The sequence below is a fragment of the Psittacula echo genome (genome assembly GCF_963264785.1).
Source record: "Psittacula echo genome assembly, chromosome: 1".
Taxonomy (NCBI): Eukaryota; Metazoa; Chordata; class Aves; order Psittaciformes; family Psittacidae; genus Psittacula; species Psittacula echo.
The window spans coordinates 441572-466249 of NC_137735.1; the positions used below are offsets into that span (position 1 = coordinate 441572).

The 24678-nt window shown below is 62.4% G+C and overlaps 1 protein-coding gene across 1 annotated transcript; it reads left to right on the top strand.

The window, feature by feature from the left end:
- Positions 1-2030: 2030 nt before the first annotated feature.
- On the top strand, positions 2031-24358 carry SIGLEC1 (sialic acid binding Ig like lectin 1; the record flags this gene model as incomplete). Its single annotated transcript, XM_080632856.1, has 24 exons — positions 2031-2107; positions 3999-4189; positions 4656-5012; positions 5097-5393; positions 5870-6133; positions 7015-7269; positions 7789-8088; positions 9132-9386; positions 10804-11106; positions 11653-11907; positions 12709-13005; positions 14141-14440; positions 14862-15197; positions 15788-16042; positions 16467-16772; positions 17215-17466; positions 17731-18030; positions 18149-18403; positions 18952-19248; positions 22262-22361; positions 22502-22574; positions 23116-23207; positions 23842-24023; positions 24129-24358. Coding segments are annotated over 24 exons (5829 nt in total), but the record flags the coding sequence as incomplete, so codon positions are not given.
- Between the last annotated feature and the right edge of the window lie 320 nt (positions 24359-24678).

The following is a 24678-nucleotide window of genomic DNA, read 5'->3' on the forward strand; positions in this document are numbered from 1 at the left end:
CCCTCCCTCCCTCCCTCCCCGGGATCAGGCCACGGGGCTGTTGGCACCCTGCGTTTTCACCCATTTCCTGACCTCTTCACTTGTTTTGGCTTCCCCATCAGGTTCCCCTTTGCAGATGGGCACCACCCTGGGGAGAGCCTCAGGATGGGGAACAGGAACTGAATGGGCTCTGCTCTCATGAGCATCAGGCAGAGGGATGAGCATCAGGCAGCCCCTGCGTGCCCAGCACCCTGCGGGCAGCTGATCCAGCCCAGCAGTGAGCTCTGCCCTGCCCTTTGGCTTGGCTGGACCCATGAGAGGCATGTGGGGTGCAATCTGTGGGCTGCTGGGGGGGCTGAGTGGGCACAGGAGCGCCTGCAGCACCTCTCATGGAACCATGGAATGGGTTGGGCTGAAGGGACCTTAAAGCTCCTCCAGCTCCAACTCCTGCCACGGGCAGGGACCCCTTCCACTGGAGCAGCTTGCTCCAAGCCCCTGTGTCCAACCTGGCCTTGAGCACTGCCAGGGATGGGGCAGCCACAGCTTCTCTGGGCACCCTGGGCCAGCGCCTCAGCACCCTCACAGGGAAGAGCTTCTGCCTAAGAGCTCATCTCAGTCTCCTCTATTGATGGGTTTCCACGGGTATCTGGGGTTTCACCACAGCATTCCCAAACCAGCCCTCCCAGAGGGGTTCCCAGTTTCACACACCGGGACATGAGCATCATCTGCTCCAGCTTTCAGGAGGAGGCTCCAGAGGGGCCATGGAGAGCCTGGATGAGGACCAACCAGGAGCAATTCACCCCTTTGGGGCAGGGTCCGCATCCAGGCTCTGGGGCAGGTGCCTGGATCTAAAGTAAAGGGAAAATAGGATGAAAGGATGCAATAATTGGGGTGTGCAGCAAGAGGGGCAGCTCCGGCTGACTCCAGAGAGGGACCCGACAGGTAAATCCATGGGCAATTATATCCTTATCATTCATGCACCCACCCCTTATGTGCCTGTTAGTCCAAGGGTGAATTTTGATCTGGGGTCTTCCAACACCTCCTTGGGTTCCTTCTCCATCTCCATACCTGGGCAGTTCTTATCCCATGGAGTCGCAGCTTCTGCTGATGCGTTGGAGCCTCCTCGTCTCCTGCTTCGTGCTCCTGGTGCTCTCGGGACACTACAAACACCGGGACCCCGGGCAAACCCGGCAGCAAGCGGGCCGTGAGCCTGCTGTCAGCATTGCTGCCGCTGGGGACATCGCACGGCGCTGGGAAACAGCCAGGGAATTCCCGCAGGACGAATCCATCCCAGCCCGTGCAATCCACAGCACTCAGGGAGCAAATGAAGCCACTTATCCAGGAACCACCCGATAGGAACTGAGAGGGATTCATCCTATTGGAAAATCCCTTCTTTAAGCTAAATATGAGCTCTGAACACCCCCCTTTGCCTTCATGAAGCCCTTCCTGGCACTGCACGGAGCACAGTGAGATGTGTCAAACTGTGCCTGTTCTCCACAGTGCCCCATCCATGGGGACCATCAGCAGGCACAGCAAGGCCAGGTTGGACACAGGGGCTTGGAGTAAGCTGCTTCAGTGGAAGGGGTCCCTGCTCGGGGCAGGGGTTGGAGCTGGAGGAGCTTTAAGGTCCCTTCAACCCAACCAAGGCTGGGATTCCAGGGTTCCATGAATGAACAAGGATAAAGCCTCTGGGTGATCGGTTGCTCGGGGAGGGGGGCAGCAGCAGCATCCCCATCCCCACAGGCACCGGGGGCTCGCGGGGTCCCAGCAGAACTCAAGACCCTCTTGGGGTGCTGTAGGGGTGCCCCGGGGCTGGACATTGCCCTGCTTTGCCTCTGGCCCAGCGCAGGGTCAAGGGTGCGGTGCCAAGGCACCACTAACCCATGCCAATGGGTGCTGCCAGCCCCTCTGTGGGTCCCCAAACCAGCCCGGAGCAACACAAGGCAAGAACCAGCTGAGGCTGCAGCCACTTCCTAAAAGCAGGGGCAGGGACAAAGCCCTGAACAGGGAAGTGATGTGGGTTTGGGCTTCTCACCCCCCCCATAAACCATCCCGGGGTGGGGAAGGACGCTCACCATTCCCGATGCTGTGGCTCGGGCGCCCGCACCGCAGCCACCGGCACTGCCAGGTAATGCCTGGGATGGGGACACTTGGGACAGAGACTGCCCATGGGGTTCGTGCTGCGGGGCTGCGGTGGGCGCGAGGGTGGCACTGGTTTCTCATGGGGTGGATGGTGCTGGAGGGGATGCGGTGGTGGTGGGAGCATCTTCCAGGGGCTGAGCCTCATCTGGTGTCTGCTGGGGATGGGGAAGTCACACAGAGAGCTCCAGGTTCCGGTCCAGGGCTGGGGATGCCTTTGGAGAGTGGGATGCAGCCGACCTGCACCCCTCGGGGCATGATCCTGGGTGAAAGAGATTGGCAAAGCCTTGACAGCAGCAGCGAGAGGGTGGTTTGGGAATGAGATGCTTCTGCCATGTGTGGAGGATGCAGTGATGGCCTTTGGGACCAGACAGGATCAGTGCCAGGGCAGTGGTGGAGCAGGGCTGGGGTGCATCTTTGCGCTGGGAGATGGTGGAGGCTGGAGGGACCAGCACCAGATGTTTCCCTTCTTCCCGCTCAGCCCCACTTTGGCCCCATTCCTATGGCAATGGGGGATTTCCTACCAAAGCCTGAGGAATTGGTGACCTGCTCAAAGCTGTCAGAGGAGGGCACGGAGCTGCTGCGAGGGCTGGAGCAGCTCTGCTCTGGAGCCAGGCTGAGAGAGCTGGGCTGGGGCAGCCTGGACAAGAGAAGGCTCCTGAAGGGGAGACCTGAGAGCAGCTCCAGTGCCTAAAGGGGCCATGGGAAACCTGGAGAAGGGCTTGGGACAAGGGATGGAGGGATGGGATCAGAAGTAATGGCTTCCAACTGGAATAGGGAAGAGTTGGATGGAGTACAAGGAGGGTGGTGGAACATTGGAAGGGGTTGAATGGAGAAGCTGTGGCTGCCCCATCCCTGGCAGTGCTCAAGGCCAGGTTGGACACAGGGGCTTGGAGCAAGCTGCTCCAGTGGAAGGGGTCCCTGCCCGTGGCAGGGGCTGGAGCTGGAGGAGCTTTAAAGTCCCTTCAACCCAAACCATTCCATGGCTCCATGATTCCAAGCCAGAGCTCTCCCTTGCTGCCACGCACAGGACCCTTGCGAGGACTTCGCTGGGTGGTGGCAACTCCTGCTCAGGCTGAATGCGATGCAGAGGAGACCCTAAGAGGCTCCTTCCCTGTGTAACCTCCTCTTCCCTCACCCGGTCCATCCCCGGTGTCAGCGCTCAGCGCATCCTGCTCTGTGTGCTCACGGTGCCTGTCCCGGGCCACCACCGCCCTGAGCACGCGTCCCCCCCATCCCCATTGCAAAGGGGTTTGGTCAGAAACCCCACCTAAGGCCTTCGTGCTGTTGATTGAGGAGCAGCAGGGCCCCAGCCACAGCCTCTGCCCTGGGGGCTGGGGCCCATCCTGCACCAAAGGTCCCCAGAAACCCAGAAACCGAAAGCGGGAGGAAGGGGGCAGAAACGAAACCCGGCGCCGGCAGGAGCAGGACCCGGTGCTGAGCCAGCGTTTCCTTCCCCCTGCACCCTGCCCAGGGCTATTTCTGGCCTTTCACCCCCCCCGCCCCCCCAGTGGTCACCCAGGGGCCATTTCGTGGGCCCTGGGTGCTTCAGTTTGGTCTCATGGAGCTTCGGAGCCTCCCAAAACCAAGGGAGCAGCACAAATACAGAGCAGGTGTTGGGAATAGGAGGTGTTGGCGCATCCCTGAAGGAGGAAGAGGAGCCAAGAGCAGCCTGGTGCCATAGGGAAAGGTTGCCAAGATCTAAGTTGGACTCAACCCATTGGATGCCCCAACCTTGGCAGTGCTCAAGGCCAGGTTGGACACAGGGGCTTGGAGCAAGCTGCTCCAGTGGAAGGTGTCTCTGATGAGCTTTAAGATCCCTTCATCCCAACCCATTCCATGATTCCAAGGTTTACCAATGACGTGTTGACATTCCCAAGGCCTTTGGCCACCTCTTCTTGTTGGCAGGGTCCCCTCTGCCCAACGCTGACCTTGGAGACCAGCACCTTGCTCCCACCATCGCTGCGTGCTCCTGCCCTGCCTCTGCCCCCCAGGACCCCCACCAGTGCCCGGGGTGCTGCCATGCTCCTGTGCCCATGGCTCGTCCTCCTGGCCAGCCTCATCCTACCAGGTACAGGGCTGGTGTCACCACCGTTGCCTCCTGCCCCACTGCTGCCCAGAGCCCTGCAGTGGCCCTTTGCCTTGGGTTGCACCAGGGATGGGGTGGGCATCATGGGGACGGCCAAGGCATGAGAGAAAGGGCAAGGACATAGAGAACAGGGGGAGGAAATAGAAATGAGCTTTTGAAGAGCCAGGATTACAAATTCACCCTTTTCACTGGTTATTTAGGCCTTTGCTTTTCCAATCCACCCTTGCCTTGTGCTGCCCCAGATCCACCTTTTCCCCATCATCTCCCGCTCAGATTTCCTCCTGATCCCACCCCCCCATTCTCCTCTCCCAGCTCTCCCCCCCCAAGCCCCTCTTTGCCTATTCCAGCACCTCCGGAGCTCAATGTGGCCCTGGAAGGTCCCCGGAGGGGAGCAGGGTGCCATGGACCACGCGGCACAACCCCGCATCCCTCTGCCCCTGTCCCACAGCGCTGGGCTCTTGGGGTGTCACCTACCCCCGATCCCTGCGGGGCATCAGCGGCTCCTGCGTGGTGATTCCCTGCTCCCTGAGCTTCCCGGAGGAGGTGGCTGCCGACGATGGCCTGGTGGCCATTTGGTACAAGGACTACAACGACCAGAAGACGCTCGTGTTCCACTCGGCAGCGCAGGAGGTGGACGCTCACTTTAGGGGCCGTGCCCAGCTCCTGGGGGACCCCTTGGCTCGGGACTGCTCCCTGCAGCTGCAGGGGGTGACGGCGGGGGACAGCGGGCCCTATCGGTTCCGCTTTGAGATCGTCAACGGGGACCGGTGGTCGGCGGCGCAGGATGTGGTGCTGAGCGTGTCGGGTGGGTGGAACTGCAACCCCCGCCTTCCCCCATCTCCCTTCCTGCCCATCCCATGGGGACCCCCCCCGTGCTCTCCATCCCCAGAGGACCTCGAGAAGCCCAGCATTGCCGGCAGCGAGGAGCAAACCGAGGGGCAAACGTCCACCTTGGAGTGCTCCGCACCCTACGTGTGCCCACTGGGAGACGTCGCCCTGCGCTGGGAGGGCCAGGACCCACAGGTCTCGGTGTTGTCCAGCCGGGTGCAGATGGACACGAGTGGGGTTGGGCACTACCTGACCCTCACCACGTCCTTCTCCTGGAGGGACCACTCCAAAAGGCTGCTCTGTGAGGTCTCCTATGGCTCCAGGAAGGCGGCCAGGGAGGTTGTCCTGCGGGTGAGACGTACGTGGGGATGCTGAGCGTGGTGGGATGGGGACTGCCCTGCCATGGACACACCACCCCGGTCCCCCTCCTGCCACCCAGTGTGCCTCTTCATCCCTTCCCGGGGCTCCTTTGAAGAGCCAGACCAAGGCTTCCTCCACGTTATCCCGTACCCCCATGGCTCTCCATGCCCACTGTGCCTAGAATCCCAGAATGGTTTGGGTTGGAAAGGACCTGAAGATCGTCCAGTTCCAACTCCCTGCTCTGTGGTGGTGCATCCTCTTTGCGGCCAGCATGGCAGCTTTTCCACCCATCCCATCCCATCCCATCCCATCCCATCCCATCCCGTCCCATCCCATCCCATCCTATCCCATCCCATCCCATCCCATCCCATCCCATCCTATCCCATCCCATCCCATGGCATATAGGCAGCAGGACAGGTTATGGATCCCATCATGCATCTGCGGTGCCCATTGTGTTCGCCTGTCCCCTTGCAGACACCCCTAAGGACACCCAAGTGTCGATGAACCCCTCCGGGCAGAACATCCGCGTTGGTGACACCGTGTCCTTCACCTGCGCGGTGGGCAGCAGCCACCCCCCGGTCTCGCTGTACCGCTGGTACAAGGATGGGGTGCCCATGGGCACCGAGCAGATCCTGACCCTGCGAGGGGTCCGCCGGGAGGACTATGGGCAGTACCACTGCGAGGCCGAGAACGCCGTCGGGGCTGCTGTGGCGCCTGCTGTGATGCTCTACATCTTCTGTAAGTGCCAAAGAGCTTGTCCAAGGATGGGGCGCTGATGGAGCAGGGCCATGGGAGCAGGAGGGAGTCCACCCAATGAGTCCAGACTGGTGTGGGCAGGGGCTGGCACCAAGGTGGTTGGTACTGGCTGGTGGTCTGGGAGCCGAGGAGTCCATGGTTGAGGACTGCGATGAATCCATCACAACACATCCTTCTTGGCACAGGGTTTTGGTGAGCCCCAAAGGCAGGACAGGGAGGGATTTCCAACTGCTGTGAGGGAATTGGGTTGTCAGAGCTCGTGGGGGTTCAATGGGTCTTCCATCAGCAGAGACAAGCCCCAGATCACTGCATTGCCTGGGAGACATCCCACATCAGGGTCCATCTTCCCCGGTCTGGAGATGCTGGTGTTGGTCTGCTCCCCGCAGAGCTCCCCCAGGCAGACTGGGAGAGGTGAAGGGCACTGCCATGAGCTTTGTCCCTGTGGCAAACTGGCTTTAACCTGCCCGAGGGGAGACTGAGATGAGCTCTTGGGCAGAAGCTCTTCCCTGTGAGGGTGCTGAGGCGCTGGCCCAGGGTGCCCAGAGAAGCTGTGGCTGCCCCATCCCTGGCAGTGTTCAAGGCCAGGTTGGACACAGGGGCTTGGAGCAAGCTGCTCCAGTGGAAGGGGTCCCTGCCCGTGGCAGGGGTTGGAACCGAATAAGCTTTAAGGTCCCTTCAACCCAACCCATTCCATGATAAAGCCAGAACCTAAACGGAAGCGCAAGGCACCGCTGGTGGCTGGGCACAAACTGAGGCTCAGAGGAGCTCCCGCCTGTGCCCAGGCTCTGCCCTGTGCCTTGGGGGTGCTGGAAGCTGCTCTGCTGCCCCTGAGCCCCTCCTGACCGCGCTCCCACCTCCCTCAGCCGCAGTCGTCTCAGTGAGCCCCGCGGCCGAGGTGCGGGAGGGCACGGCCACCACCTTGTCCTGCGACGTCCCCGGCCGCGAGGGCCAGGACCTCAACTACACATGGTACAAGAACGGCGCCTGGCTCAAGGAGGGCTCCGCTCACACCCTGCTCTTCCACCACGTCACCGCCAGCGACACCGGGTACTACTGCTGCAAGGTGACCAACGACCGGGGCAGCGACACCTCCCCGTCCATCAGCTTGAGCGTGACGTGTGAGTGCCCAGGGACCCCATGAGGGTCCCTTTGTGCCATGGGCTGTGCAAGAAGCCCAACTCAAACCTCTTCCCGAACGCCTTGTGTCCGGTTGGAGGTGGGTGTCAGTCCTGCTGGGTGGATGCTGCTGTAAGGGCAGCACCTCCTGGTCATGAGCTGTGTTTGGAGGTACCAGTAAGTGGTATTTGCTGCCTCATGGACCTGTCTGCTTGTCGCAGTGTCTCCCGCTCCTCCATACACACCATAAGCTGCAGGGAGGTCACTAAGTGAGAACCAGCTATGATAATAACAGCTCAGGAGCTTCTGGAAGTCAGGGGGGAAATCAAACAGCGCTGGGTTTAACCTTGACATTTCAGTGAGTAAATGCAGCCACTTTACGTAAGGGAGAAAGCAGCTCGGAGGAGAAGCCAGGGTTGGACGTGACCTAAAGGGACCTTGTGGGCTGGAACTGGATGAGCTTTAAAGTCCCTCCCAACGCAAACCCCTCCATCACCGTGTGCCCTCCTCTCCCCCCACAGACCCCCCCCGGGCCCCCACCATCACGCTCTTCCAGGAGGCCCACGGGGGCCGGTTGGCCATCATCCACTGCGCCGTGGACAGCTACCCCCCGGCCACCATGGCCGTGTACCGCGACGGCACCTTGGTGGCAGCCAGTGGGTCACAGGCGGCCCCGCAGCAGCGGTTCAGTGTCACCAGCTCCCGCAACACCCTGAGGCTGGAGATCCATGGAGCAGGGCCCCGGGACAGCGGGGAATACCGCTGCACCGCCAGCAATGCCCACGGCAACGCCAGTGCCACCAAGGTCTTCGTCGCCCGTGGTGAGTCCCATTGCTGTTGGTGTGAGGGCAGCTCTGAGCTCCTGGCCATGGGTCATGGGGCTGGGGCTGTTGGGGCTGTTTCTGCAGCCCTGAGCGCTGGAGGGACCCGTGTGGCACAGGGACATCGGTGTCTTGGGGACCATGTGGTGGCAGTGCCCTTTGTGCAGCCCTTCTCCACCTTGGGGGGTCAAAGCTGTTTGCAGAGCTAAAGGTGCTCCTATAGGTTTCAGTATCTATAGCAGAGTTTGTCCAAGCTGTGCCTTCTCTGTCCCCACAAGCACTCAGTGGTGCACATCCGGGCTCCTCCTGCTCCATCCCTCAACACTCTGCACGCCTGGGCTCCCCCAGCATTGATGGTTTGGGGGTGACGGAGGCAGCAGCCGTGGAAAAGGAGGAGGGAATAGTCCCCCAGAGCCATGTCCAAGATGAACATCCCTTAGGATGCCTAAAGGAACCAAACCAGCCGTCAGGGTCCAGCTCCAGAGAGTTTGGGTGCTGCAGTGGCTGGTTGGGGTCCATTTCAGACACAGGGGACTGAGGCTGCCCTGGGAGCATCTCACTTGTCCAAACAGGGGTGAAGGCTCAGGAAAGGCTGGTGGCAGAGAGCTGGGGTGAGCAGCTCCAGTGGAGACATCCCAGATGATGTCCAGCATCCCCAGGGAACATTGCCTACCAAAGATGCAGCCATTGACACCCAGAGCTCCTGCAAGGGATGGGGCTGCCCAGCTCCCTCCTTAGAGGGAGGCTGAGTGTGGGGCTTTGGCTGGATGGAGCTAGGGGAAGGGTGAAGGATGCAGAAGAGGATTCCCTTCCATCCAGGAAGAGAACCTATCCCAGGAAAGTGCTGGAATTCCCAGGAAAGTGCTGGAATCACCAACCCTGGCGGTGTTCACACACCGTGTAGGCAAGGCCGTCAGTGCTATGGGTTAGTGGTGGCCTTGGCAGTGCAGGGAATGCTTGGACTTGATCTTAGAGGTGTTTTCTGACCCAGCTGATTCCACGATTCTCTTATCCCCTCCATCCCTTTCCCATCCCTCCCTCAGCCACAGAGGTCCTGATCCAGCCCTCGGCGGAGGTGCGGGAAGGGGCAGCGGTGACCCTGACGTGCGCGGGGCCGTGGGGTGCTGCGGAGGACGCGCTCTACGCCTGGTTCCGCAACGGCAAACGGCTGCGGGAGAGCCCGGCCCCGGCCCTGCGGTTCCGCTCCGTCCGCGCCGAGGACGCCGGCGCCTTCCAGTGCCGGCTCCGGAGCCGCAACGGCAGCGACGAGTCCGCGGCCACCCCGCTCCGTGTGCTCTGTGCGTGCTGCTGAGACCTGCTGCGGGTCCTGGGGTGCTGCTGCGGGTCCTGAGGCTCTGCTGCGGGTCCTGGGGTGCTGCTGCGGGTCCTGAGGCTCTGCTGCGGGTCCTGGGGTGCTGCTGCGGGTCCTGGGGCGATGCTGCGGGTCCTGGGGTGCTGCTGCGGGTCCTGGGGCGATGCTGAGGGTCCTGGGGCTCTGCTGCGGGTCCTGGGGTGATGCTGTGGGTCCTGGGGTGCTGCTGCGGGTCCTGGGGCGATGCTGAGGGTCCTGGGGCTCTGCTGTGGGTCCTGGGGTGCTGCTGCGGGGCCTGGGGCTCTGCTGCGGGTCCTGGGGTGATGCTGTGGGTCCTGGGGTGCTGCTGCGGGTCCTGGGGTGATGCTGTGGGTCCTGGGGTGCTGCTGCGGGTCCTGGGGTGCTGCTGAGGGTCCTGGGGCTCTGCTGTGGGTCCTGGGGTGCTGCTGCGGGGCCTGGGGCTCTGCTGCGGGTCCTGGGGTGATGCTGTGGGTCCTGGGGTGCTGCTGCGGGTCCTGGGGTGCTGCTGAGGGTCCTGGGGCTCTGCTGTGGGTCCTGGGGTGCTGCTGCGGGGCCTGGGGCTCTGCTGAGGGTCCTGGGGCTCTGCTGTGGGTCCTGGGGTGATGCTGTGGGTCCTGGGGCTCTGCTGCGGGTCCTGGGGTGATGCTGTGGGTCCTGGGGTGCTGCTGCGGGTCCTGGGGTGCTGCTGAGGGTCCTGGGGCTCTGCTGTGGGTCCTGGGGTGCTGCTGCGGGGCCTGGGGCTCTGCTGCGGGTCCTGGGGTGATGCTGTGGGTCCTGGGGTGCTGCTGCGGGTCCTGGGGCGATGCTGAGGGTCCTGGGGTGCTGCTGCGGGTCCTGGGGTGCTGTTGCGGGGCCTGGGGCTCTGCTGCGGGTCCTGAGGCTCTGCTGCGGGTCCTGGGGTGATGCTGTGGGTCCTGGGGTGCTGCTGCGGGGCCTGGGGCTCTGCTGCGGGGCCTGGGGCTCTGCTGCGGGCCCTGGGGTGCTGCTGCGGGTCCTGGGGTGCTGCTGCGGGTCCTGGGGTGATGCTGTGGGTCCTGGGGTGCTGCCAACAATGGGGGTCCTTGGGCTGGGGGCTCTGGTGCTTCCACCATGGGGTCTCCACCATCACCGCTGGGCACAGCCAAGGAGCTCTTGGAGATCAGCGTGTGGAGAATCCCCCTTTGCAGCTAAATCTGGATTTTGGGAGGGGAAATTCGGAGAATCCCCAAATTCCCAAGACCCAGGGGTTTAGAATGTCCTGTGGAGTTTCAGAATGTCCAGGGACCCTGGCGCCTGGAGGGTCATGGGATGCCCAAGAGCTGCTTGGAAAGCAGCAATCCTTTGGGATCTTGGGGCTCTCCCAACCTTGCCCTGCTCTCACCAGAGGTGTTTTAACCCCGCAGTCCCACCAAGGCAACCAGCGATGAGCTCCTTCCTGGAGACCCAGGGCGGGCGCATGGGCATCATCCAGTGCACTGCTGAGAGTGACCCAGAGGCCAACCTGACCCTATGGAGAGGAGACGAAGTGATAGCCTGCACATGGGGCTGCCCCATAGCCCCCAGCCCCAGGGTCCAGGCCACCTCATCCTACAACAGCCTGAAGGTGGAGATCCAGGATGTGGTGTTGGAGGATGAGGGCACCTACGTGTGCTGGGCTGGGAACACGGAGGGCAACGCCAGCACGACCATGGACTTCCGAGCTGAGAGTGAGTGTGCTGAAGGCGCAGGATGGATCCAGGTTCCTTGGGCAGTGCCTTGGAAAGGAGAGGGTGGGAAGGGAATGCCGGGGAAGGAAACAAGCTCATGGTGATGGTGGCAGGAGAGAGGGAGCAGAAATGGGGACATGCCCATGAAAATCAGGTATCAAAGAACACGTCTTGAATGAGATGCTGTGCACAAGACATGGTGGGAGGATAGAGTGAAGTTAAAGGGGGGCTGCTAAAAGATGGAGCTCTTCCAGCCCCTCCAGCTTCTCCTGATGGGTCTGAGGTCTCCTCCATGGCCATAGTTGAGGGTTCCAGCTGAGATGAGTTCCCATAGATCATCATCCCTAGGCTGGTGAGGTCTGGGTGCTGGTACCCACCACGGACTCCTGCAAGGTCCCGATCCAGCTCACAGCCATCTCCATCATGACATTACAGGAGTAAGGATGCACTTGGCATCTCCTGGAACAGCCACAGAGTCCCTTTGGTGGCTGAGCAGCCTCAGGAGGGGTTGTTCACCCTGACGCTGCCTCCATTCCCTGCCTGCAGGTGCCAGCGTTGTTGTAGTTCCATCCACATCCGTGCTGGAGGGTGATGCTGCCAACCTGACGTGCCAGCTCAGCACCAGCTCCACGGCTCTGCCCACCTTCACCTGGTACCACAACGGGCAGCAGCTCACCGAGGGCTCAGCTCCATCCCTGGTGCTGCAGCGCGTGGCCAGCGCGGATGCGGGGCTCTACCACTGCAGAGCCACCACCAACAGCAGCAGCAGCAGCTCCCCCAGCGTGACCCTGGAGGTGCTGTGTATGTACGGGGTTATTATATTGGAGCTGTAGCTTGTGTCACCATAGAACCATGGAAGGGTTTGGGTTGAAAGGGACCTTAAAGCTCCTCCAGCTCCAACCCCTGCCATGGGCAGGGACCCCTTCCACTGCAGCAGCTTGCTCCAAGCCCCTGTGTCCAACCTGGCCTTGAGCACTGCCAGGGATGGGGCAGCCACAGCTTCTCTGGGCACCCTGGGCCAGCGCCTCAGCACCCTCACCCATTATGGTGACTCTTCTTCTCCTCTGCCTTTTCCTTTTCCTTTTCCTTTTCTTTTTCTTTTTCCTTTTCTTTTTCCTTTCCCTTTTCCTTTCCCTGTCCCTTTCCCTTTTCCTTTCCCTGTCCCTTTCCCTTTTCCTTTTCCTTTCCCTTTCCCTTTTCCCTCCATCTTTCCATTTTCTTTTTTCCTTTCCCTTTCCATTTCTCTTCTCCTTCCCCTTCCCCTTTTTTCCTTTTCCTTACCCTTCTATTCCCTTTCCCCTCCCCCTTTCTCTTCCCCTCTCCCCTTTTCTCTCCCCTTTCCCTTTTCCCCTTTCCCTTTTCCCTTCCCCTTTCTCTTCACCTTTCCCCTTTTCTCTGCCCTTTCCCTTTTCCCTTCCCCTTTCTCTTCACCTTTCCCCTTTTCTCTGCCCTTTCCCTTTTCCCCTTTTTCTTCTCTTCCCCTTTTCCCCTTCCCTTTCCCTTCGGAACGGGATGCGCCTTTCCCCTCTCACCCCTGCACTCCCGCGGCAGTCCCCCCGTACCAGCAGCAGCACCCGCTCAGCACCACCTCTCCCTGCCCAGACCCCCCGCGGGCCGTGCTGCTGACGGCGCTCCTGGAGGCCCAGCGCGGCCGCGTGGCCGTGTTCCGGTGCTCGGTGCGGAGCAGCCCCGCGGCCCGCCTGGCGCTGCTGCGCGGCCCGGTCCTGCTGGCGTCCAGCGGCGGCGGCGGCACCAGCGCCCGGCTCCGCGTCTCGGCCGCCCCCAACGCGCTGGAGGTGGAGATGCGGGAGGTGACGGCGGCGGACGAGGGCAGCTACCGCTGCACCGCCAGCAACGAGCACGGCGCCGCGGAGCAGAGCCTCTACCTCCGAGTGCAGGGTGAGAGCCCCGCGCATCGCGGCTGGCGGCGGCAGGGACGGGACCTTTCCCATGTGGTTCCTGCTGCTGTCGGAGGGAAGGGATGGGGTGGGATGGGACGGGGTGGGATGGGGTGGGGTGGGATGGGGAGGGATGAGATTTGGTGGGGTGGGATGAGATGGGGTGGGATGGGGTGGGGTGGAATGGGATGAGGTGGGATGGGGTCGGATGGTGTGGGATGGGGAGGGATAGGGTGGGGTGAAATGGAATGAGGTGGGATGGGGTGGGAAGGGATGGGGTGGGATGGGATGGGGTGGGATGCAGTGGAGTGGGATGGGATGGGGTGGATGGGGTGGGATGGGATGGGATGGGATGGGATAGGATGGGGTGGGATGGGATAGGATGGGGTGGGAGCAAGCTCCGGTGCTGTCAGTGGTGACAGAGAAATGTCATTGCCGATGATAGCCTGAGCTGCAGTGTCCAGCTCCCCAGTGACCCAGTGGGAACCATGGGCTGAATTCATGTTTTGGGTTGGGATCTGGCCCTTGCAGTGATAGATCCAATGGTGCTTCCATGGAGGTGTCCACATAGGAGCTGGTGTCTGTGCTCCCACCCAGTACTGCTGGATCCCACCCAGGCTTTGGGTGGTGCTCTGGAGACACTGACTCATCCCTGTACCAGACACCGAAACACCTCAGCCCCATCCCTGGGCACCATAAGTGATGGATTTGTGGGGCAATGAGCTAATGGGGACAGGGAGCAGCACCCTTCTTAAGCTGAGGCCTTAGAATCATGGAATCACAGGTTGGAAGGGAACTCAAAGATCATCTGGTCCAACCTTTCTAAGCAAAGCATGACCTAGACTAGATGATCTGGCCCAGCACCCTGGCCAAAGGCAGATAGATACCTTAAACAGAGAACTTCATGCAAAGGGCCAGCCCCAGGACTGCCCAGGCCTCCCTGCTCAGAGCAAGAGAAAATCCATGTGGATGAGGTCCTCAGTGCCATGGCTTAGTGGTGGCCTTGGCGGTGCTGGGGTGATGGTTGGAGCTGATGACCTTAAAGGTCTTTTCCAACCTGGTTGATTCTAAGAGCCCCAGAACACGCTGCGCTATGATGGTGCACATCATGGAAGTGGCATCTCCCCATGCTCCAGCTGCCCGAGTCCTCGTCTCTCCATCCTCGGAGGTGCTGGAAGGGGACGACGTCTCCCTGACGTGTCAGACGGCCGCAGAGCCGCAGGATGACACCGTCTACTCCTGGTACAAGAACAGCGAGCGGCTCCAGGAGACCCCTGACAATGTCCTTGCACTGCCCCACGTCACCAGCACTGCCGCTGGCTCCTACCACTGCCGAGCCCGCAGCCCCGCGGGGACCAGCGTGTCCCCGGCCATCGCCCTGCGCGTGTCCTGTGAGTGCAGCCTCCTGGGGCTGAGGTGGAGAGAGGTGTGCTGTGGTGGGATGGGATGTGACTGAATGGGATGCGGTGGGATGGGACAGGGTGGGATGGGACTCACCACCCTCAGCTGTTATGGTGTCTCTTCTTCCTCATCATCCTGCCCTTCCACTTCCCCTTTTCCTTGTCTGAAACCCTTTTCCTTTTCCTTTCCCTTTTGCCAGGGATGAGATGGGACAGAGTGGGATGGTGCCAGGGATGGGATGGGATGAGGATGAGATGGTGCTAGATGTCAGATGGGACAGTGGTGGGATGGTGCCAGGGATGGGATGGCACTGGGGATAGGATGGTGCCAGGGATGGGATGTGATGGGGTTGGATGGTGCCAGGGATGGGATGGGACAGGATGAGATGGGATGCAGTAGGATGGTGCAGAGGATGGGATGTTGCTGGAGAGGGAATGGTTCCTGTTCTCTAAGGAGGCTGCTTTACCCTCTGCAACGCCCGTGCAGATCCGCCGCGGGTGCCGGTGCTGGCGCTGCTCCTGGAGCCCCCCGCGGGGCAGCAGCGGGCGGTGCTGCAGTGCTCGGTGGACAGCAGCCCGCAGGCAGAGCTGGCTCTCTTCAAGGACCAGGAGCTGGTGGCATCCACGGCGCTGCCCCAGCCCAGCGCCCGGCCACGGCTCCGCATCAGCTCGGCCTCCAACACGCTGCGGGTCAGCATCCGCCCCGTGCTGCTGGAGGACGAGGGGCAGTACCTGTGCTCTGCCAGCAACGCCTACGGCAACGCCAGCACCACGGCCAACCTCACCGCCGGCAGTGAGTGCTGGGGGTGGAATCGGGGGGGATGGAGCTATGGGAGCAGTGGGGAGAGGTGGGTTCTGGTGTTATGGTGAAGAGGGGAAGGCAAAGCACTGCTGGAGGATGCTCAGGGGGGAGGGAGGGTGTTGTGGTTTAAACCCAGATGACAGCTCAGTACCACACAAAATGAAGCTGGAATGGGATGGACAGCACAGAAATGGAGAGGAAGTGGGGGGAGATGAGTGTTTGTGGGGATGGGGGTCTATGGCTGTGTCAGAGCTGAGTGTATCCCCCCACACATGGTGAAGGAGGAGCAGCTCCTCTTGGAGAGGATGTAAAGGACTGGCTTTGCCGTAGGATCGTAGAATGGATCATCCAGTCCCAGCCCCTCCGGGGACACCTCCCACTGGAGCAGCTTGCTCCAAGCCCCTGTGTCCAACCTGGCCTTGAACACTGCCAGGGATGGGGCAGCCACAGCTTCTCTGGGCACACTGTGCCAGAGCCCCAAGCAAAGCCCTGCACAGGACCAGCTCTCCCACCAAGCACCCCAGCACCCTCCATCACCTCCATCCCACCCTGAGCATCACCTCCTTCCCCTCCTATTGCAGCCACCAGGGTCCGGATCTCCCCCTCCCCGGATGCCCGGGAAGGTGATGCTGTCAACCTGACCTGTGTGGTGGAGAGCAGCGGTGTGGAAGTGCTGAGCTACAGCTGGTACAAGAACAAGGTCTGGGTCAGCAGCAGCTCCTCCCCAGTTCTCTCCTTCCCCAGCATCACTGTCAGTGATGCTGCCTCGTACCACTGCAGCGTGCGGACCCCAGTGCGGACCCACAGCTCTGCACCCATCACCCTCAGCATCCTCTGTGAGTCCACAGGGAGCCTCATGCCACGGAGGGGGTGTCCCCAGCACCCTCCTGGGGCAGGGAGAGCCCTTGGTCTGTCCATTGGCGGATCCTCTTGGTTGGGACACGGTGTGAAGGGATGGGAGGCTTGCAGGCTTGGCTTGGCTGTGTTAGACCCCTGGTAAGCAGACCTGGCCATGCAGCCCCACAGCATAGAATCATGGAATCATGGAATGCTTTGTGTTGGAAGGGACCTTAAAGCTCCTCCAGTTCCACCCTTCTGCCTAAGATCTATGGTTTTGAGCGTCAGGTTTGCAATGGGACCGCGGATGCTGCGTTGCTGCCAGTGGAGCATCCCCTCCCCAGCTCACAGCCCAGCACCTGGGGATGCTCTGACTCGCTGAGGCGCTGCTTATCTGCAGCTCCTCCTCTTTCCTTCCCGCAGACCCCCCCCGGAACCTGCAGATGAAGGCCTTTGTGGAGAGCAATGAGGGGACCGCAGTCATCCTCCTCTGCACCGTGGAGAGCAACCCCCTGTCCGAGATCACCCTGCTCAAGGAGAGGCTGGTGATGGCCTCCAGCCCGGCCATAGGGGGGGACCTCCCCTGGCACAGCAGCCGCGTCTCCCCCTCTCCCAACACGCTGAGGCTGGAGCTCCGGGAAGCATCCGAGGAGGATGAGGGCGAGTACGAGTGCAGGGCACGCAGCGCCCTCGGCAGCACCCATGGGTCCCTGCCCCTCCGTGTGCAGGGTGAGTCCGGCTTTGCCATGGGTTGGGCAGGGGGGCAAGAGGCTGGAGACCCCCAAGCAGATCATTGTGGGCATGGGGAGATGTAACCCTTATAAGAAGGCGGTGTGGGATTTGGGGGTATGGCCCAAATAAGAGGGTGGTGTGGGCATCGAGAGGTAGGGACCAAGCAAGGGGGTTGGTGCGGGCATCAAAGGGATATAGCCCAAATAAACATTGCCATTGGGCAAGCAAAGCACCACAAGGGGTCAGGATAACGTGAGGCTGGTGGAAGGACAGGAAGATGCTGCTGGCTATGGGGCTGGCCATGCACCTTGTCCTCACAGCCCTGTGAACGGTGGCTTTGGAGCCAGGCAAGCCGAGGAGGGCAGGGGGTTGGAACTGGATGATCTCAAGCCCTTTCCAATCCAACCCATTCCATGATTCCACGATTCCTTCCCTGCAGCCATCAGGGTGCGGATACATCCCTCGGCCGAGGTGCTGGAGGGGACGGACGTGGCTCTGACCTGCTGGGACGCGGGCGCTGGCCCGGGGACCGTGTACTCGTGGTACAAGGACGGTCGCTGGGTGCCGGGGGGCCCCGGTGCGCGGCTCCTGCTGCCCGCCGCCCGCCGCTCGGATGCGGGCTCCTACGGCTGCGAGGCGGGGCCGGGGCTGCGGGGCCGCCGCTCCCCCCCCGCCGCCCTCCGGGTGCTCTGTGAGTGAGGGGGTCGGGGGGGGCACGGGGATGGCGCTGTCGAGGGGAGGCTGTCGGGCCCACGGTCTGTGTCGCCACCTGGTGACATGTCGAGATAGGGGTGTGCATGGAGACACCGGACCCTGGCATTGCGGGGGGTCCCTGGGTGCTCCCGGGCATCACACCCATCCCTTGTCCTCCCCACTTCATCCAGCAGCGAACCCAGCCCCCCCGAACCCCGTTTGTCATTTGGGGAGGGGGGAAACACCGTCCTTGCCATTGTAGATGCTCCCCGAGACCCGTCCTTCACCTCCTTGGTGGACCCCCGGGCCGGGCAGCGCACCGTCCTGCTCTGCACCGTCGACAGCGTCCCCCCGTCCGACATCGCCCTGCACCACGGTGATGGCCACGCACCCCTGGCCTCCACGTGGGGCCCGTCTGACCCCCGTGTCACTGTCGAGGCAACCCCTAACTCCCTGCGCGTGGGGATGGGGGCTCTGGAGCCGGGCGATGCAGGGGTCTACGTCTGCTCAGCCAACAACAGCTTCGGCACCGCATCCTCATCCCTGCGCCTGGATGTGGGAGGTGAGGGTGGGCCTGAGCCCCAGAGCGGGGTCCTGGTGGGGTCCCCATGGGTGGCTCTGGGGAACCCTTGGGTTGCTGCTGTCCCCAAGCCCTGGGCACTGTCCCTGCTCTTCCCCAGGGCTCACGGTCACTGTCGAGCCCTCTCCAGAAGTGCCCGAAGGCTCCACCGCCACCATGACCTGCTCGGCCACCGCCTGGGTCGGGGAAGGAGCCAACTACACGTGGTACAGGAACAGCCGGTGGCTGCTGGAGGGACCGTCCGGCTCCCTCGTCCTCACCCACGTCAGCAGCGCGGACACCGGCTCCTACCACTGCCGGGCGAGCGGGACACGGGGCAGCGTCACCTCGGCCCTGCTCAGCTTCAGCGTGCTCTGTGAGTGCCCCCATGGGGACAGGCCATGCGGTGCTGAGCCCTGACGTGCTGGGTGCATCCCATCCACATGGAGGGGCTTCCTCCTCTTATAGAACCCTGGAATGGGTTGGGTTGGAAGGGACCTTAAAGCTCCTCCAGTTCCAACCCCTGCCACGGGCAGGGACCCCTTCCACTGGAGCAGCTTGCTCCAAGCCCCTGTGTCCAACCTGGCCTTGAACACTGCCGGGGATGGGGCAGCCACAGCTTCTCTGGGCACCCTGTGCTGTGTTTCACCATCCCACCCATTCTGGTGTCTCTTCCTCCTCTCCCTGCCCTGCTCCTCTCCCTCTGGACCTGGGGAAGGGGCTGTTGGGGTTTCATCTGCCGGTGACCACAGACACCCCTCAGAAGTTGGATTTGGAGCCAAGATGCTCTGATCCAGGGGGAATCTCCTGTTGGAAAGGGAAAGAAGGGCTGGGGAGGGTGCAAATGCTCCCGACTGGTGGAGGGATGCGTTAAGGATGGAGACCAGCGCCGGGGTCACTTCCAGCCCCATCTCCCCCCCACAGACCCGCCCCGGGACGTCTCCATCAGCACCCTCCTGGAGAACCGCAGCGGGCGGCTGGGCCTGGTGCAGTGCACGGCCGAGAGCCACCCGCCCGCCTCCATCGCCCTGTACCGCCGGGGGCAGCTCCTGGCCGCCAGCGGCACCGCGGCCGCCGCGCCGGGGCTCCGGGCCCTCCCCTCGCACAACGCCCTCCGCCTGCAGCTCAGCGAGGTGGGGCTGGAGGCGGCCGGGGACTACGTGTGTGTGGCCAGCAACGCGCTGGGCAACGCCACGGCCACAGCGCGCTTCGATGTGCACAGTGAGTGCGTGGGGACCCGGGGGCTGTGGGTGGGGATGGGAGCCATCGGGCGCTCTGCTATGGGGATGGGACCCCGGGGGCTATGAGTGGGGATGGGACTCATAGGGCGCTCTGCTATGGGGATGGGAGCCATAGGGTGCTCTGCTATGGGGATGGGAGCCATAGGGTGCTCTGCTATGGGGATGGGAGCCATAGGGTGCTCTGCTATGGGGATGGGAGCCGTAGGGCGCTCTGCTATGGGGATGGGAGCCATAGGGTGCTCTGCTATGGGGATGGGAGCCATAGGGTGCTCTGCTATGGGGATGGGAGCCATAGGGCGCTCTGCTATGGGGATGGGAGCCATAGGGTGCTCTGCTATGGGGATGGGAGCCATAGGGCGCTCTGCTATGGGGATGGGACTCATAGGGTGCTCTGCTATGGGGATGGGAGCCATAGGGTGCTCTGCTATGGGGATGGGAGCCATAGGGCGCTCTGCTATGGGGATGGGACCCCGGGGGCTATGAGTGGGGATGGGACTCATAGGGCGCTCTGCTATGGGGATGGGAGCCATAGGGTGCTCTGCTATGGGGATGGGAGCCATAGGGTGCTCTGCTATGGGGATGGGACCCCGGGGGCTATGAGTGGGGATGGGACCCATAGGGTGCTCTGCTATGGGGATGGGACCCATAGGGTGCTCTGCTATGGGGATGGGAGCCATAGGGTGCTCTGCTATGGGGATGGGAGCCATAGGGTGCTCTGCTATGGGGATGGGACCCCGGGGGCTATGAGTGGGGATGGGACCCACAGGGGGCTGTGAGTGGGGATGGGAGCCATAGGGTGCTCTGCTATGGGGATGGGACCCATAGGGTGCTCTGCTATGGGGATGGGACCCATAGGGTGCTCTGCTATGGGGATGGGACTCATAGGGCGCTCTGCTATGGGGATGGGAGCCATAGGGTGCTCTGCTATGGGGATGGGACCCCGGGGGCTATGAGTGGGGATGGGACCCACAGGGGGCTGTGAGTGGGGATGGGACCCATAGGGTGCTCTGCTATGGGGATGAGACCCATAGGGTGCTCTGCTATGGGGGTGGGACCCCGGGGGCTATGAGTGGGGATGGGACCCACAGGGGGCTGTGAGTGGGGATGGGAGCCATAGGGTGCTCTGCTATGGGGATGGGACCCATAGGGTGCTCTGCTATGGGGATGGGACCCATAGGGTGCTCTGCTATGGGGATGGGACTCATAGGGCGCTCTGCTATGGGGATGGGAGCCATAGGGTGCTCTGCTATGGGGATGGGACCCCGGGGGCTATGAGTGGGGATGGGACCCACAGGGGGCTGTGAGTGGGGATGGGACCCATAGGGTGCTCTGCTATGGGGATGGGACCCATACGGTGCTCTGCTATGGGGATGGGACCCATAGGGTGCTCTGCTATGGGGATGGGACTCATAGGGCGCTCTGCTATGGGGATGGGAGCCATAGGGTGCTCTGCTATGGGGATGGGACCCCGGGGGCTATGAGTGGGGATGGGACCCACAGGGGGCTGTGAGTGGGGATGGGACCCATAGGGTGCTCTGCTATGGGGATGGGACCCATAGGGTGCTCTGCTATGGGGATGGGACCCATAGGGTGCTCTGCTATGGGGATGGGACTCATAGGGCGCTCTGCTATGGGGATGGGAGCCATAGGGTGCTCTGCTATGGGGATGGGACCCCGGGGGCTATGAGTGGGGATGGGACCCCGGGGGCTATGAGTGGGGATGGGACCCACAGGGGGCTGTGAGTGGGGATGGGACCCATAGGGTGCTCTGCTATGGGGATGGGACCCATAGGGTGCTCTGCTATGGGGATGGGATCCATAGGGTGCTCTGCTATGGGGATGGGACCCAGGGGCTATGAGTGGGGATGGGACCCACAGGGGGCTGTGAGTGGGGATGGGACCCATGGGGGGATCTGCTGTGGGGATGAGGCCCCTGGGTGCTGTGAATGGGAATGGGACCGATAGGGTGCTGTGCTATGGGGATGAGACCCCTGGGTGATGTGAGTGGGAATGGGACCCACAAGGGGCTGTGAGTAAGGATGGGACCCAGAGGGTGCTGTGTGTAGGGATGGGACCCATACGGTGCTCTGCTATGGGGATGGGACCCCGGGGACTGTGAGAGGGGATGGGATGCCTAAGATGCTGTGAATGGGGATGGAACCCATAGGGTGCTCTGCTATGGGGATGAGACCCCTGGGTGATGTGACTGGAGATGGGACCCATAGGGACCTCTGCTATGGGGATGGGACCCCGGCGTGATGTGCAGAGGGATGGGACCCTCAGGGTGCTGTGCAGGGGGATGGGACCCCGGGGTGCTGTGAGTAGGGGTGGGACCCCTGAGGTGTTTGCTGGGGGGCTCCATGGGGAATTGTGCCTGGAACATCACCGTGGATCGATGGGGATGATGGGCAGAAGCAGAACTGGGTTGAATCAGCCACGAGCCTTTAGGTGGAAGGGAAAAAGGAGGGTTTTCCTGCGGGAATTGGGCATTTCCTTCCAAGGAGCTTTCCTCGCAGCAGCCCTGGTCAGGAGGAGGCTGAAAGGGCTAAAACCAGGCAGGAAATGGGAGATGTGGGGAGACGCAGGAGGATCATAAATAAGTGAGGAGAAGTTGGTTTGGGTTCAATAGACAGAAACCGTGGTGCTGGTGCTTGCTGGGGTGCTGGGTGCCGGGTGCGCTCCCCCACCCTGCCGTGGGGACATGGTCAGGGGGAAGCAGGAGCAGTGAGCATCCCATGGGGTCCCCATGGAGTCCCAGTGTGGTGCTCGGACCCCCCCATGGTGTGCCCTTACCCACCAACGGGCTGTCCCCAGCCTGGGGACCTGGCATTGGTGCCAAGGGGGGTCCGGCTGCCACAGCCACCCCCCACGGACCCCTCCACCCCTCTTTGGGCTCCCCAAAGCCTTGGGGGTCCCATAGACACTGTGGCGGCAGCCATGAGGTGGCAGCCCCATAGCTGGAGGGCTCTGCCCTGGCTCCCCTCTGCCCACAGCCCTCAGCTACCTCCTGGCCTTCACCGTCCTCTCTGGGCTGCTCCTGGCTCTGATCTGCGTGGCTGCCCTGGCATTGCTGGCTGTGAGGATGTGGCCCCGGTAATGTCCCTGCACGGGATGGGGTGGGATGGGGTGGGATGGAGTGGGATGCAGTGGGGTAGGATGGGAGAACAGGGACCCCCGGCTGAGCTGGTCCATGGGGACGCGCAGGGGTGGAAAGTTCCATTCCTCCCTTCCAGGATAAGGAAGTTCTGGCGCTGGTCCGGTGCTGAGGACACCTTCGAGCTGAGAAGCCAACAGGAGCAGACGCAGGTTAGGGACCTGCTCTGAGGACACCGAACCCTGAGCACCCGCAGGGTGTCCATGGGGATGTGTCCATGGAAGCAGGGAAAGGGCAGGAGGAGCAGAACCCCACAAGGACCAGGGTTATCCCTTACAACTCATCCCGGAGCTGCTTCACAGCACGCGCAGGGCTGATCCTTCTGGGGATGCTCCTCGGGCTCCACCACGGGCAGAGTTTTCCCAACCCATCCCAAACCTTTCCCAGGTGGATGGAGCTTCTTGACCTGGTGGCTCTCTAGCCCAGGAGCAAGCGTAGCCGCTGGTGCTGGAAGCGCACAGCCCCGAGCCGGCTCTGGGAGCAGCCCAGCGCCGTCTCCATCCCCTCTCCCATCATCCCGACCCCTCATCCCTCTCCGCCATGGAAGTTGCTCTGGCACCAGGCCCAGTTTGCGCTGTGACGGCACCGAGCTGCTCTCCAGCAGCAGGAACCCAGGGCAAAAACAACCTCCCGGGGGTGCTTCAAGCCTGGGGGATCCTCTCCACCCCAGCACCCCCCTGTCCCCCCCCAAAGCCATCACCCCCGGTGTTGCTGCCCTCATGTGTTATTCCTCTGCCTGGAAATAAAACCCGGATCAAGGCGCAGCTGGAGTGGGATGGGATGAGGTAGGAAAGGGGTCATTGAGCGTTGGGAAGGGGGGAGAGCCCTGGGGAACCGGGCTGGTTCACCCCTGTGTGTGATCCCCTTCCCGCTGTCCCCCCTGTGCTGGTCTGGGGGCACTGTGGAGCAATGGTTTGGGCTCAGGACACCGGGAACACGGTGGCTTTGAGCTCTGGAGCCAGACTGAGAGAGCCGGGCTGGGGCAGCCTGGAGAAGAGAAGGCTCCTGAAGGGGAGACCTGAGAGCAGCTCCAGTGCCTAAAGGGGCTGCAGGAAACCTGGAGAGGGGCTTGGGACAAGGGATGCAAGGATGGGATGAGGAGTTCGGGCTTCCAGCTGGAAGAGGGAAGAGTTGGATGGGATACAAGGAAGTTCTTCCCTATGAGGGCGGTGGGACATGGGAACAGGTTGAAGCTGTGGCTGCCCCATCCCTGGCAGTGTTCAAGGCCAGGTTGGACACAGGGGCTTGGAGCAAGCTGCTCCAGTGGAAGGGGTCCCTGCCCGTGGCAGGGGTTGGAGCTGGAGGAGCTTTAAGGTCCCTTCCAGCTCCAACCCTTCCATGATTCCATCATTCTCTCCACGCTCGGGGGCCGCCCATGGTCCCTGCACCCCATTTTCCTGCTGAGCCCCTTGTCCCCAGGCCAAAGCGTCCCCTCGGTGCCCAGGGCAAGGCCGATGACGAGGAGCAGCCCTGTCCCGTCAGCTGGAGGCGGGGTCTTTGCCCCCCCCAAGGGCAGCGCTGCCGTGTCCGTTCGGTCCCGCCGCCGTTAGGGGTCACCCTGCGGCCGCCGCCGCACCGGACAAAGGCTCCGCAAGCGGCCGGTGCTCGGAGCACGGAGCTGGAGCAGAGGGGCTGATGGGGGGGGGGAACTCGGCGCTCACGTGGGTGCTTAATCCCCGTTATCCGCCTGTTCTCCTGTGCCGCAGCATCGCGCTGCGGCTGCCAGCACCCGCTCCGGCTGGAGATGGGGCTCTGGGTGATCCCCACGTCCAGGCAGCCAAAACCATCCCAGAGCCGTGGAAGTGATGAGGGGCAACGGCAGCGGGGGGCAGCAGAACCGGTGTGGGTGTCCGTGGGACTGGTCCAGCCTGGAGACTCCATCCTGGCTGTGGAGGATGCTGGGGAGCCAGCTGGTGACCAGGGATGTGGTGGTTGACTGGGGATGCAGTGCGTGACCAGGTCCCCTGGCTCCGGAGCAACCGTTTGGAAGCATTTGGCACAAGCTTTCCAAAAGCAATTCCTGCGGGCAGGTACCTCCAGGTGTGGAAAACCAGTTCCCACCATCCAGGGGTTCCTGCAGCACTGGGAGATGCAGACACCAGTTTGGGGATGTTACCCACAGGGTAACCCCTGGGTACACTCCCCTGAGCACCCTGCAAGGGCCTGCACTCTGTGTCTGGGATGGGGCGGGATGGGATAAGATGGGACGGGATGGAGGGGTGGGATGGGAGAGGCTGGGATGGACGGGATGGGGTG